Raw genomic sequence first — 15,808 nt, forward strand, 5'->3', positions numbered from 1 at the left:
GTATGGCAATTGTCATCTGAGAATCACTTAGAGCTTTCAGGAGTGCTGTTCCACAAATCACTGGATGTGACATCCTGTTAATTAAGTTGGGCTCTAGGAATCAGTTAGGACTGTTGCCGTTGTACCAGGTTCACTGCTACATAGCAAACTCCGTGCCTGAGTTCCTTGCTTCCATCTCCAAGTTGCCAGTGGAATTCCCTAGACCTGTGATCTTGGGTGACTTCCCAATTTGACTTTCCTGGCAGTGGGATCTGAGGTGGCTCAGGGCTTATCCAAGGTAATTCAGAATTCAACAGTTTATCTATAAACTGTAGCTGGTACAAAACAAATGTCACACCTCTGCTTTGTTTTTGTTTTTTTCCAACAAAAACATAAAACATCATTCTTTCAGATAAGTACAGACAGTGTAACGGTCGATTATTATCTTTTTGTGCTTTAAAAAATCTTCAAAATACCTATATATAACATATGCTTCTTTTCCCCATATCATGGCTTTTTACAGCTTTTTATCATGATTTCTTTCCATATATCATATTTCACCTCCACCACATATGATAGTATGATCCCAAAATCTGGTAGCACTTCCAACACTTCTCCGATTTGTTCTTGAACATTCTGGCTATCCTTGCCGGGGGTAAATGCCACCTGTAAAACATCTTATACAAATTTTCCTTATATGCTGTGGACATCGTCATCTTATAATGATGTGACCATAATTTTTGCCACTTCTCTAAATCTATACCATAACCAAAATTTCACACCTCTGTTTTGTGAGCAGCGTTGGTTACCTGTTTGTTTCCCAGTCCAAGGTTCTGGTGTTGATCTTAAAAACCTTTCATGGCATGGAACCAGGTTATTTGAGGGGCTATCTGCTCAAATTTCACCTGCCCATCCTATCAGATCCAGCAGAGAGGGTATGTTGTTCCATCATCTAAAGAGCTACATTAGATGGATCCTAGATGATGGGCCTTTTCTGCTGTGGTCCTTGCACAATGGAATTTCTCTCCCCTGAGATGAAGTTAACCTTGTCATTGTTAAACTTCCAGAGGTTCTCAAGACTTGGTTATGTTAGCAGACCTGGGAACTCTAGGGGACCGATGAACTAGTGAGATGATTCCGCTATTTTTAACAACCCTTTGTCTATTATTCTTTGTTTTAGCTTGGTTTTTATGCTTTTTAATCTATTTATTAACAGTTTTAGTTCTGATGTTTATCTCCCAGAGTTGGTTTATAATATAAATTATACAGAGCCAGGCTCAAGGTTGACTCAGCCTTCCATCCTTCCCAGGTGGGTAAAATGAGAACCCAGATTATTGGGGGCAATATGCTGATTTTGTAAACCGCTTAGAGGGGGCTTTAAAGCACTGTGAAGTGGTATATAAATCTAAGTGTTATTGCTAAATTGGTTTAATAAATAAATAAATCAAGCAAGTTATGTAATTTAATTTGAATCTCATTTAATATATCAGTTCCCTGCATTACTTTGAACACAATGAACTTTGCCCATTGTTTAGAAATAAAGTCTAAAGTGAATTTTTGTCCATTGTAACCGAAGTCTACATAATGGAGATTCAAAGAATCAAGGTTTGACTCCATTTGTATATGGCCTCCAAAAAATGTTCTTCAAAGCCATGAGGTTCTTAGGTGGTGGGAAAATATTGTTTCTGCCCTACTTCATGTAGGAAGTTATATAGCAAGGAAGGATAAAGAACAGGAAACTTCATTTGTGTTGGAAAAATCCAATTATGGTAGTCAGAGAATTGAGACATGAGCAAAATCCATGTAATTTGATCCAGGCTATGAACATTGAAAATAACATAGTGTACCACTCAACTTCTATAAACCTGAATACTACTTTATATCAGCAACACTCTGCCTGACTGAAGACTTAAGTGTGGAAGTAAGATAGCATTTCAGTATTTTCCCTATGAAGCTGTTTCTGTACATGTAAGGAGTGTTTTCAAGGAAACAGATAGCATCTGGCGGACTTTTTACAATGGCATAAGACAGGTTACAATCCACTTCATTACTGTATCTTCCACTGAGGTTTTATGATGTAATTTTTTTTCTGAATGAGAGATTTCAATTCCTTTACATAAATATCATATTTGTGATATTAGTAGAATGCCATAATATAACTCATACTTCTTTCTCTTTTCTGAAATTGCTTTTGCTACAAATCTGGTTAATAACATGTATCAAAGGGATGAAACGGTATAGAACAGTAAGAAATAAAATAGTGTGTCAGAACAAATCATCTCTGGCCATAAAGTATTTGCTTCTACATGGGAGATGTGGTTTGCCTTTTGATTTCATGGGTCTACTTTTAGTTCACCACAGCAAATGCTGCTTTGACAGAAGAGCCTCACCTGTCTTCAAAAATGCTGTTTGTCCTAGAGCACCTTCAAAATATACTTTTCTGCCTCTTTAAATCATGGGAGGAAATGCAAAGTTTGAGTGCATTTGAAGGTGAGACTGGCCCAAATGAACTTCACCTTGTTTGTTTAGATCACTGTGGCTGCTGCAGTTTTCTCAGCTGTTCCTCCTTCCTTTGGCCCATCTCCGGTAAGAGAACAGGGTATGGTTTGTTCTGCCTGCCTTCTTAGATCCTTGGGCGATGGCTTCCCAACCCTATTATGCAGGAGGCAAGCAAAGAGTGTGGTTAGAGGAATAGCTGAAGGCAGAAGCAGATCTCTGGCTATTTGTGGGTATACTTTTTCTTTTGGTTTAAAAGTTGGGAGAATGGCATACTTGTATGGCAAGAAGAACAGATATTTAATTTCAAGATATGGTTTCTATAACAAGCACTGAGACTTATATTGCGGCGTATTTTTGTTATATGGTTTGTTATGTGGTTTCTGCTGTCTTTCTGGTGGAAGGTCAAGTAAGGCGAGGGAGTTTGCTTTATTCCCAGTCTCTCATAGCTAAATGTATTTTATTTTTTCACCACATCTAGCTTTTTTTTATGCCTAGGTAAACAACAATGGAATCATCTCCTTCTTGAAAGAGGTATCTCAGTTCACCCCTGTGGCTTTCCCCATTTCCAATGACCGACGTGTTGTTGCCGCATTCTGGGCTGATGTTGATAACCGGCGTTCAGGACAAGTGTATTACCGGGAAACCACAGACCAAGCTATTTTGGAGAGAGCCACTAAGGATATCGCAAAGTATTTCCCAGAATTCCCAGAGTTCTCTGCCCAGTGGATATTCATAGCAACTTGGAACAAGGTTACCTTCTTTGGAGGAAACTTGTTTTCTCCAGTAAGTATCAGGACCAGAATATTGACTGATGGGTAATAAGAATAAAAGCGTTTCCTCCCTGCCCCATTGTGATTAAGCTTGGGCAGAACAGAAACTGTAGTAAATTATGGATTTATCAGCAGAGTAATCTTCATTTCAGACCCAAAGGTGCTTTTCCAAAAGGCTTTCTTGTTTTTTTTCTTTGAAAACATTTTGCTTCTCATCCCAGAAGAAGCTTCTGGGACAAAAAGCAAAACATTATTAAGGAAAAACTAAGTTAGAAGTCCGGTTGCTTTTTGCAAAAGCACTTTTGGGACAATCATGACCTGGATGATTGAGAATCATCTTCCTTCATTTCAGACATCTGCATTCTATCTTTCCTATAGTATGAGAGATCAGAGAATAAAATACAATACTCATTCCATTGATAAAGGAAAGAGAAAAAATACAAATTAAAACTATTTAAAAAGATAGGAATTAGGGCACACAATATAGCAAAACAATAAAAAGTTAACCATTCAAAGGTTGGTTGGCTCAACATTCCATCCTTCCGAGGTCCATAAAATGAGGACCCAGATTGTTGGGGGCAATATGCTGACTGCAAAATCGCTTAGAGAGGGCTGTAAAGCACTATGAATCGGTATATAAGTGCTGTTGCTATTCTTGTCATGAATCTTCTCCTAGAGGACTCTGCCTCTCTTGCAGCCCAAGCAGCTCTTCAGGACTCAAAAAAGCTCAAGAAGTATTGTTTGAGACCGCCTTGAGAAGGTTTTACTTCAGTATTAATCAATGTTGGAACTTTCTGCACATTGCCTATTGCCTTAATACCCTCTCTGTGTTTTTTTTTCTTGCAGGTAAATACTTTCCAGATAGTCCTCATCACTGATGGCCTGCTTTCCTTCACTATCTTCAACTATGAATCAATAACCTGGACCACTGGCATGCATGCCAGCAGTGGAGGAAATTTAGCAGGCCTGGGAGGGATAGCAGCCCAGGTAGATTACATGATCACATTCAAGCAAGTCTCCTTTCTAATACACGGCATACATTCTTGGAGATGGCTGAGGATGATGTTGGTTGTCTTGAAATGGTTATCATGCCCAAGCTAATCCTTAGCCTCAACTTAAATAATACTTATTTTTCCCTTCCCTTCAGAGCTAAAACTACCTAGGACCTTTAGTGAAGGAAACTGCAGCTCTTTATTTTGGCCAGTGCTTCTGAATTCCTTCCCTTCATTAGCCATCAACTTTTTAAAAAGAGTCATCCAGCAATGGCTGCAGCAAGTACAACTTTCTTTTGGCATTTATATTTCATCCTATATGTTTTTTTTTCTTTCTTTTAGTCGGTGGCTGTTCGGAGGTGTGGATTTACCATTAATTGATCTATGCTTGGCCAGCTGCTGGCAGTCATCTGAGTTATCTCCAGTAAGCAGGAAGTTGCAGGTGTATAGGAAATTAATCCATTTTCAGCCCCAGAAATTCAGGAGTGTAGACTTTTATGACTGTAAACAGAGCAGTAACCACATGCTTTGGATACTGTACAGTGCTTTAGGAACACCCTGCCCTAGCTCAGCCAAAGGGGGAGAGAGAGGAAGTTGAAAAGTTTTTCACCAGGCACTGGCTTCTGACCAAATTTGTGAGAATTTGCTGCTGTAATTTGCAACACGATAGAGTGGCTCGGCAGAAGGACCTCGATCTCAGCATGGCAGAGGCTGCTGCTTGGCTTGAGCTAACAGAGCTGTGCTCATTTTGTGGAAAGCAGCAAGAGAGTCCAAGATTCTCTTGGATTCACCCTTTATAGATGAATGGGGATGAAAATAAGCTCAGTGTTTTGTGCACTTTCCAGCTAGTGAGTCATGGATGAGTGGGGATTGCTGGGGCCTTTTGGTGCCAAAAGCCATTTGGGAAAAGAGTTGCACAAGTAGACCATCTGAACTCCCTCTTCCCCTCCCACCTCCTTTTTTTCCTTTTAATGATGACAGTTATCATGTGTTTTAGCCAAAGTCTTTAATCACAGATGACATTCAAAACAGTAGGAGATGGCTTCTAGCTATATATGCTGCTTATTTTCTACTGGTCTGTCCTGAAGCAGCTGGAACCAGGGTCCAAATAAATTGTCCTAGAGAAAAAATGCTTGCCTCAACATAAACTTGCAAGTAAACCTCCAAATGTTGGTGGCCCACAACAATGTTTGCTAATTGTGAACCAGTTTTAGTCATTTATGGACTGTATGACTGCTTAGTCAAGAGTTCTTATCCAGGAGTCCTGACCCCTGGCTTACAAGAAAACTCAAACAGCTACATTCTGGCTACATTTATTACACTCATATCCCCTTTTTCCCCTGTGGAATCAACTTGACATATGCTGGGTTTCCATGGGGTCTCCCATTTAGGCGTTGACAAGATCAAGAACCTCTAAGTTCAGGCAACATATTTCATCAGAATTGAATGCCCTGGGAATTGAATGTTTAAGAAGTTCAGAAAGTGAAGATAATCTAGGAACAAGTAAAGCTGCCATATATCAAATGAGCTCATTGGTCCCTTTTGCTGAGTTCTGTTAACAGTAGTAATGGCACTTCAAGATTCCAGACCAGAGCCCTTCCCAGCTCAGTCTGTGGAGTCAGAGAATGTGCCATATATACAAAGCATATGATTTTTCACTGAACTACAGGACTTCTCCTTGTAAGGAATTTGTCAAAGGAAAACTTCTAGAAGAGCAAACTATTATCTCCACTAAGGGATCAGAGGAGTTGTAATGTGAGATTGCTAGTGCCTCTTATGCAAAATAGTGGCTATTTAGATGGGAAGCAGAAACACAAAACAACATTCAGGGAAATCGGATGCTTCCCTTCCTTATGTTCTTGCAGTCCATTCCTCTGCAGGGCACTGGGCATGGTGGAAGAGAGAAGTCCCTTGCATTTCCCTACAGCTGCCCTGCTTTCCCCAGCAAGAGGTTTCAGTCTCTGCCCTTGTCTTCTAGGCAGGTTTCAATGCCGGTGATGGAAAACGGTATTTTAACATCCCCGGATCCCGCACTGATGACATTGTCGACGTGGAGATGACGACAAATGTGGGTATCCCCGGGCGCTGGGTATTCAGAATCGATGATGCCCAGGTGCAAGTGGGGGGCTGCAACAACACAAGTAAGAGGACAGCAGTTAGGTTTATTTAATGAAACCAATTCTTCCAGCCCTTCTCTTTGTCCCTGTGAAAGTTCTATGAAGGGCGGCAGCCATGCAATAGGAGCAGTTGTGAGTGGCACATAAACTTCTGAATACTTTACTGAATTGTTACATTAATACAGTATAATAAATATGGTTAGCAAGACATGGGATGTACTGATGCTGAAACTATGCAAGTTATAAATTTGGGGGATATGACTGTGCTACTCAGACTGAATCCCTTGGTGGCTGTAGATCTCTTCTGGCTGATTAAGAGCTACTTAATTATTTCTTGAGAATGAAATAAGTAGAAATAAGACATAAACAGAATACCTCTGAGAAAAGCAGGTCTTTATATGAAAGGATGATGATCCTGAAATTAAGATGATCCCATCTTCCCCAACAAAAGTGAGAGAACAAATTCATCCATGCTTACTATCTTTACTATATTCTCAAATAAATCTTAGATTCCCTAATTTTAACACTGAATTTTTTGGAAGATGAGGGAAAGCTAGTTTCTTCTTAGTTAATACTCTGCTTGTTACACTTCGTATCATGGCATTCATCTCAACCATGAACTAAAAGTGGCATCTATGGTGCTTTCCTCTCCTGTTGGGCACCAATTACCTGTTGAGGTTCATGGTATTTAGAACTCAAGTCTTCTCATTAGTTCTTCTTACATGTCAAAGCTGTTGGTTTAGAAAAAGTCTAAAGACTCTTAAACTGTAAATTAATTCTATACAATCATAAATCCAAGCATAATTGCAAGCATAGATCCATAATGTTTTCTTAAATTAATTCAGTCATGTTTGATAGGACTTGGTCCCAGATGTATGCCAGTTTTCTCCAATCTGATGTCCTGAATCTGATAAAACTGCAGTTCCCAGATTATTCTGCAAGCTTAATAGCTGGAATTCTGGAAGTTGCAATCCCTGAGTATTATCCAAATGAATACATTAGATTCTATCCCAGGTTTAGTTGCAAAATGTTTAATTTGTGGAGCTCTGAGGTCACTACTAGATATGTTTGCAAATCCATATGGGAAGTGAAATTAAACCTCCCCCAGGGATTGACTAAAACCATCAGTAAAAGCTACCCATCATGCCAGATATTATTCTCCTATAATGCTGAGGGTTTGTTCAAAAATTGAAACCTCCCACAATCTGTGACCATCAATTTTGCAGGGTCTGCATGGTTTCTAGATAAAAACATGTATTCAGATTTTCCCAATCTTTGGCCTCTAAGAGTTAAATGATTTCTCTTCTAACTCTTCATTCTTAATTTAAATTTATCTGTTCATCTTCAAGATATGCATCTCTGGAGCTATCTAACCTATTGTACCTTCTTTCTTCTCCCACTCCCTGATTGCCAAATGTAACAATTCTAGAGATTTAGTAGCTGATTTTCTCTGCCTCTTTTTTATTTCCTTGAACACATAATTCTTGCCAAAATTCTTTAACAATGGGAAATGGATTGGTATTGAAGTAGTTCTTAACTCTTGAGGTTGTCATAAAAGTATTACAATATAGCAAAAGGCAAAGGGATGCCATGAAGATGATAGAATTGATCAAAAATATTTTTCTGTAAAAATGATTTAATAAAGATTACTAAAAGTTCATTTAATAAAAAGCTGAATATTGATCTATCGAGATATTAATGTCATTATCTAGATTTTCAAAAAGATTGTAAAACTCTTAGGTAGATCAATAAAAGTACTGGCATGGACAACTGAAGCAAGGAAAACCAACTTTCTGTACTTAAACTAATTTTTTAAATAATAGGTTTATTTATTGTAAATTTCAAACCAATTTAAATGTGGATGAAGTACATTACATTGTGTGGTGTGATACTTCTGCACATTGGTGATCTAAATTCAATATAGAGAATCATCTACAACAGGGGTGTCAAATTCACGTCGTCACGGCAGTGTCACGTGATGTATCGGGACTTTTTTCCCCTTCACTAAACCAGGCATGAGCCTGACCAGCGCATGACCTATCCAGCTCATGGGCTGGGAGTTTGACAGCCCTGATCTACAAGAACAAAGGAAGTTGGATTAGTCTAATACTTCTGTTGCCACATCGTCTAACATCTCTCTGAGCATGCTTCTAGCTATTGAATAGCGGGTTTATTTCTTCATGCAGCTTCAGTGTGTTTGACACTTCGTCCTTGCTTGAATGGAGGAAAATGTATTGAGGACTGCATCACAGGGAACCCTTCATACACTTGTTCTTGTCTCGCTGGTTTCACTGGGAAACAATGCCAAATTGGTGAGTCCTGCTTCTCTGCTGTGCACAATTGTATGGAGCAACTACCGTATACTATTTCAGCCACAAATTAGACCTTATACAGCTACTTGTTTTATTTTAGATAATCTAAATTTATAGATCTATATATTATTATTTTTTCTCCCTGGGGAAAGAGGAATTGAGTATCTGAGTAAATCCTAATCCATAGCACCTCTCATTTTCTCTTCCAGATGTGGATGAGTGTGCGTCCAATCCATGTCATAATAAAGCATCTTGTATCAGTGGCATCAACAGCTTCAGCTGTTGGTGTGCACCAGGATTTAAAGGAGCTACATGTGAAATTGGTGAGAAATATTGTGTAAGAGCAAAGACACAATCCAATAACAAATCTAAGGAGAAAATGTGATTATGACTTTACTATTAATAGTATTTAGCATTCAATTTTTTGTGCTTTAATTTTTTAGCTGCCCTGAATTTTTGCTTGAGCAGAAAGCAGATTAATTAGACACATAACAAAGACAAAGTCATAGCAGAACTTCTTTGTGGCAATTACTTTAATTTTAGGAAAGAATGTGCTTTACTGACAGGGTATCTCCAGAGGTGTTGGATTGCACTTCTCAGAATGCCCAGCTAGGATGACCAAAGAGATGAAATGGAAGCATGTGCCCCAGATAAGATAGATAGGTATGGCTACCATGAAACTTCCCATATTTCCCTTCCATATAATTTTCATTACAATTTATTTATCTTCCATTAAACAAGAAACAATGCTAATTTCAATAGCTGGGTTGTGTGCATATTCAGAAGCTGAGAGATTCTATAGCTTGTATGGTTTTGCCAATGAAAAAAATACCTTAACATCATAATTTAATTTTTCTTTTGTTGTTGTTGAAATATAATAGAGGAGTCTCCATGTAAAACCAAAGAATGCCAAAATGGTGGGGAGTGCCAAATAACAAACACAACAGCTGTCTGCCTTTGTCAGCCAGGTTATACTGGAGAAGACTGTGAAATAGGTGAGCCAAAAATAAGCATATGTATTTAATGTAATCACCATTTAATCTCCAGCTCATCTGATAGCAATTGCATTGTTTGTTTCTGTTCTATGTTAATAAGTACTTCTGTTTATTTAATCAGTTAATTCCTTGTTTATGAATAACAGATCTTGTAGTGCTTGAGCAGTATAGTTTTATACAAAATGAACACGATAACTTCATTTCAGACTTCATATTTTTGTTCTCTTTCTTTTCTCTGCAGAAATAAATGAATGTGAGTCCAGCCCGTGTCTGAATGGTGGGCAATGTATGGATCTTGTTAACAACTATACTTGTTCCTGTGCAACACCTTTTACTGGACAGCATTGTGAAATAGGTGCCTGATTTTATAACTGCATGATGGCATCCTTCTTCCTACAAAGCTAGTCTTTATTGTTCTTTCTCTTTCTTTGCTACTTTCAGGCCCTCGGCTTAGAGCCATCCTTGTATGTGTTATCTTCAATTATTCAGCTTCATTGATCTATACTGAGGCTCCCTCCTCTTCATTCTAGATCCTTCAACCTGTGAGGGCAGAAATTGCAGGAATCGGCAGATGTGCAACTATATTCGCCCAGGGCGCTATGTCTGCACATGCTCACCAGGCTACTATGGGAACAATTGCCAATATGGTGAGTATATTTGTCTGTTTTCTCTAAAGGGAAAAATGTGTAGTTCAACACTGCCTCTATACATCCTCCTCACGTAGAATGCTCTCCAGTATTTTTTTTAATCCAGCGACTGGTTATGTTTGACATTCAAATTGTTCAGCTTTTTCTTTAGTTTACTTCTGGAAATTGTGTTTCCTCATCCAACTACTGCTTATTCATTAAACAGTTACAGCTCAAGGACGGGGAGCTTGTTTTGACCAGAGGGTCAGTTCGGCTGGGGTTAAGTGACTCTCAGCATAAGTAATCACGCTCCAGACGTACTTGCTTGGATCCATGCTTAGAGTGAACTAGTCACTTTGTCAGCACTTCAACCTGCATTTACTCTAGTGCTGACATAAGAAGGAGAAGCGAAGGCGTCTGGAAAGGGACGTTTGACTTTTCACCTACTTATTTTCCCTGGAGATAATATCCCCTAGGAGATGAGATGGGAGGGAGGAAATTCTTTTGAGCTTGAATAGATTAGAGGTAGAATGACTTGGAAGATGGCCAATGAGTGCAGGGGAGTGGGGAACGGAAAGGGAGGGTTTTGGGGCTGGAAGTCAGTGTTGGCTTCGATTGGAGTCAGGTTAGAATGTCGTGCTTAATAAATAGGAGTTTTTCTTCAAAGACTTTGTTTGAAATGCAATTTATTTGAGACAACCTCGAAACTTGACATACTTTACTTAAACCTTGCATAAAAGAATTCATTGCTCTTACCCCAAGCTCCTAGTTTTTAATGAAGCTTTGAAGTAGTCTTAAGTGATACCAATACAAGGTGAGTATTTTAAGAGCTCAGTGGCATTTTACTGTATAAAGGGGGGTTTTGGGAAGGAGTCTCCCTATGTATGCTTACTGCACTTTAATCCTGATTTCATGGCCCACTTTGAACTTGCGTAATAAGGCATGTGTTACCTAATCATTTTTTTTTAAAAAAAACCTTTATAAAAAGAAAGGATATCTGTCATTCTCCTGATGGTACAGAGCTACTAGTATACCTTACCATTTTTCCTGATGGAAAGAACGCTGGCATCCAGACTCTAACTTTTTTATTTTAGTTCTTAACATTACACCAGAGAGTATTTAGGTACAAAACCATTAAAACACCATCAATCAATAGAATATATAAAGGGTAAAATATTTAAAACAGAACAATTAAACCGTAGCTAAATTCTATGATCTGGGGATGACAACTGAAAAGGTCACTTCTGGGGAAGAAACGGCAAACTGAAGTCAGCGCTGCAGAAAGCGGAACTGAAAAGCTGGCAGAATAAAGAGCTGGCAAGGAGACCGGTTCTTCACAATTCCTCTGCAAACATAAAGAGGGCGAGAATTGTCCACAAGTGTTCCAGATAGTTGCTGCACATGAGGAAACCCCAAGACAGCAGTCTCTGACAGATTTCAAAATCTGGGAGATGATGAAATAGCCATCTTTCTCAAACCATATTCAGCCTTTAAAGGGACACTGAGTTCACATATTTCCTTTTCTAATCACTTTCAGAAATAGGCAATTAATTATTTTTCAGCTATTCTGTACTTTTGGATTGACAAGTCTGAAAACACCAGATGAGTTTCCTTCAATCTTTGCCAAAAGAAAATTTAAATACATGTTTAAGGATTTAGATTTTTTTTCTAAAATAAATATAAAAAGGTAATTAGAACTTTTGTTTTAGAAAGTTACAAATGGACTAAGGATCCAGATAAATTTAAATTAAGATTTTGGAATTAATTATCAAAAATTCTTGCCATGGAAAAATGCTTTTGTTCCTAAAAGAAATAATAAGATAATAGTTTAAAAATTGGACACTAGAGGAACCAGAAGGAACAAAGGATTACAATTAAAGGAGAAGAACATTTACACTTACTAAAACTGAATGAAGCAAACTATTTTAACACTGGGCATATTGAAGATTATTTTTGAAGAAAGGACTCAGAAGTTAATTTTAAGAGTGTCTGCCTCTGTAGATAGACTATGTTGAAAAGATGCTATAGAAGAGGAACAAGTATTACCTGACATGATCCCTGATTTAAAAGGGAATTTAAAAATGATATGCTATAAGAATGACATAGAAAAATGTTGCAAAAGAAATCAGCTGATGTCATAATAATGAAAAGGGTTATATAAATAACAAATCAAGAGAGTAATCTAGATAAATCCATTTACAGTATATAGTATTTACAAAAGCGTTTAACTTTAAAGTTAAAGCTTTAAAGAATTTTGTAAGGAGGGACAAAAAATGAAAAAAGTTCTAGGGCATTTTGAAGGGATTAAAGAAGATGGTTAAATATAAAAGGAAGGAATATAACATTGATTTATTTGATCAAGGTTAAAATGTTATCTCTGTTAAGCCTTAATGGATATTTGCTGACATCAGGACTGAAATGATGACTTTTTAATGTATTTTTTTTAATAAAGATGGGATATGTGGAAAAGAGATCATCTGTTGTATTTTAAGAGACGATAGTAAGTTACTAAAATTGTTTACTCTTGTGATGAAAGGGGAAGTCACTTCTTTATATATTTATTTTTTCTTTATTCTTATATTTCTTTTCTATATTTCTATATTCTCTATTTTTTTATCTGTGTCTTATTTTTTCTTTTTATTATATTCTTTTTATTAGTTTTATTGTTGTAAAAAGTAATCTTTAATAATATTAATATTATGAACCTGAAAAGGTCTTATGTTTTTCCCAGCGAACCACAACTAAAAAAGGTAGCAGAGTCCAAAGAAAGTCTGTAATAATAGAGCAATTATTTAAAAATCATTGTGGAAATTGATTCACAGATCACATCTCAAAATCCATTTAGGAGTTACAGGTAGTTCTCAACTTAACAACCACTTCTTTAACAATGGTTCAAAGTTATGACAGCACTGAAAAAACAATCCTCAAAGTTACAATAATTGCACCATCCACATGATTGTGTGATTATGCTTTAATGATTGGCAACTAGCTCACATTTACAGTACAGTAGTTGCAGCACCTTGTAGTCACATCATTGGAACTTCCCATCTGGTTTCCAACAAACAAAATCAATAGGAAAGCTGGCAGGGAAGATCACAAATCACAATTACATGGTGTCTTGCTTAACAATCATGGTGATTCACTTAACCATCATGTCTTAAAATTGGGTGCAGTCATGTGATGCCTCAACAACCGTGCTGCTTAATTAATGAACTTTGTACCGTAGTCACAATTGTGGTTATATGTCAAGGACTTATCTGTATTCTGTTGATTAGCTTTGTGAAAAGAAAATTCTTGGTATCAAACTAGATTAATTTCAGATATTTTTAGCCTTGTAGCCGAATTATTTAAGGTAGCCTTTGTTAAGAAAGTAGAATCAGTCTCTTGCGCAGAACTTTCCATCCATTATCTTATCCTTAGTAAAGCAAAGCCCACAAGTGGCCAGATTTTTTGCACTTCATGTAGGTCCTCCTAATATCTATGCGGTGGTAAAGAAGTGTTGATATGTAAAACTGGACATACAGGAACTGTCTCTTAACTTGAGAGCCTACATTTTGGGGATGCTAGATTGTCTAAAGTCATCTGTGTTTACTTCTCATGTGCCCTCCCTGTAGGAGGTGTATTTAATTAAATAAAGAAATTTTTATACAATCCAACTGAGTGGTTCCCAGATAAATATATACAGAACAATAAAATAATACAGTAATAAAAACAAAGAAGAAAATATGGCAGAAACCAGGAAACAACCAAGCAAACCCACAATCACTCTTGCCAAAAGCCAAGATGAAGAGCAATGTCTTCAAGACTGTACAAAATACCAGCAAGGAGCCAGGTGCTAAAGCAGAGCACTTTTATTTATTTATCAAATTTATTTATTTTATTTATATAGCCATCCATCTCACAAAATACAACTATGTATTGTATTGTTTAGATAGATGGAATTGTTTAATCAAAAGAAGATTAAGCACATCAACCCTGCGAGATGGGATTGGTTGGATGGATACTATGAGAGATAGGTGGTCCCAAAAGTAATCAGGCCAGATGTCATGTAGGGCTTTATAGATAAAGACCAGCTTCTATATTTGATACTGAGAAGATGTTCTAATATTCTTTTTTGTGCTACAGAAATGTATCTCTCTTTATATGTGTTCATGAGTCCTTTACTGATGTTTTTTAGGTGGCCCTAGAATGTCTAATGCCTGTAGCTCCAATCCATGCCAGAATGAGGGCACATGTCTTGAAAGCAGTCAAGGTTATGTTTGTGAATGTGCAGAAGGCTACGCAGGCACTGACTGCAGAGATAGTAAGTATTGGAGTCAAACACACTAAACAAAATGTTTGTGCTGTCCTTGAGTTTCATGCCTGTATACATTTATTTCCAAATTAGCAGTGGAACACTGCAGTCTGCAGTCTGGGTGGGTAGTTTGAGGAAAACAAATTGTTTTTTGTTTGTTTACTTTTTTAAAGTGATTGTATCTATGCAGGTTCTAGCTCTGGAAAAATTACTATTAATACTTTCTCCAACCACATTAAATTCCCAGTTGTTTTAGATTTATCAGTAATAATAAGATCCTATCAGGAATTTGCAAAGGAAAATATTTTTCTTAGTAGTTAGCAAACTAATAATGGGATTGATGTCTCCATTTGCATGTGGTGGTACTGATGACATGGAAGATACTGACATGACTTCAGAGTCAGCTGTATGGTGTAGTAGCTACTATTTTAAGTGTGTGTCATGGCCATCATACCTCCTTGCTTGAACTCTGCTCTCAGAATTTTCAGAATAAAGAAGTTTATCATGTTTTTCTGATGTCAAATCTATTTCAAAAGACTTGCAGATTTGGTTTGGTTTGGTTTGGTTTGGTTTATTTGGATTTATATACTGCCCTTCTCCCGAAGGACTCAGGGCGGTGAACAGCCAAAGATAAAACACATACAATATAAAGTTTAAAAACAATTTAAAACATATTAAACAATTTTGGCCCATACTAATTAAAACACCCCATTTTTAAAAGCAAATTAAAATTAAGCAATTAAAAAGAGTTAGGCCAGCCCAGCTTGTTGGAATAAAAAAGTCTTGAGGACACTGCAGAAAGTGCGTAAATTCAGGATCCTCCGTATCTCCGGGGGGAGCTCGTTCCAAAGGGCAGGTGCCCCCACCGAGAAGGCTCTCCCCCTAGGGGCCGCCAGTCGACACTGTTTGACCAACAGCACCCTGAGGAGCCCCTCTCTGTGGGAGCATACTGGCCGGTGAGAGGCTACCGGTGGCAGAAGGCGGTCTCGTAGGTACCCAGGTCCTAAGCCATGGAGCGCTCTAAAAGTGGTAACCAATACCTTGAAGCGCACCCAGAAGACCATCAGGAGCCAGTGCAGCTCACACAGGAGAGATGTTACATGGGAGCGCCATGTCGCTCCCATAACCACCCGTGCAGCTGCATTCTGAACCAGTTGGAGCCTCCGGGTGCTCCTCAAGGATAGCTCCATGTAGAGAGCATTACAGTAGTCCAGGTGGGAAGTG

General features: G+C 37.9%; 1 protein-coding gene across 4 annotated transcripts in view; it reads left to right on the forward strand.

Moving 5' to 3' along the window:
* Positions 1–15,808, forward strand: part of SNED1 (sushi, nidogen and EGF like domains 1) — a 79,139-nt gene that overhangs the window by 30,094 nt on the left and 33,237 nt on the right. For all 4 annotated transcript variants that reach the window (XM_034439509.3, XM_034439511.3, XM_087872110.1 and 1 more), the window contains exons 2-10: positions 2,974–3,261; positions 4,095–4,235; positions 6,219–6,381; positions 8,544–8,669; positions 8,879–8,992; positions 9,551–9,664; positions 9,906–10,019; positions 10,195–10,311; positions 14,468–14,593. In XM_034439509.3, coding sequence (XP_034295400.1) covers positions 2,974–3,261; positions 4,095–4,235; positions 6,219–6,381; positions 8,544–8,669; positions 8,879–8,992; positions 9,551–9,664; positions 9,906–10,019; positions 10,195–10,311; positions 14,468–14,593 — 1,303 coding nt within the window. The remainder of the gene's footprint in view (positions 1–2,973; positions 3,262–4,094; positions 4,236–6,218; positions 6,382–8,543; positions 8,670–8,878; positions 8,993–9,550; positions 9,665–9,905; positions 10,020–10,194; positions 10,312–14,467; positions 14,594–15,808) is intronic.

Source organism: Pantherophis guttatus, chromosome 6 (genome assembly GCF_059756535.1).
Source record: "Pantherophis guttatus breed Tessera chromosome 6, ASM5975653v1, whole genome shotgun sequence".
In the NCBI taxonomy this organism is placed as follows: domain Eukaryota; kingdom Metazoa; phylum Chordata; class Lepidosauria; order Squamata; family Colubridae; genus Pantherophis; species Pantherophis guttatus.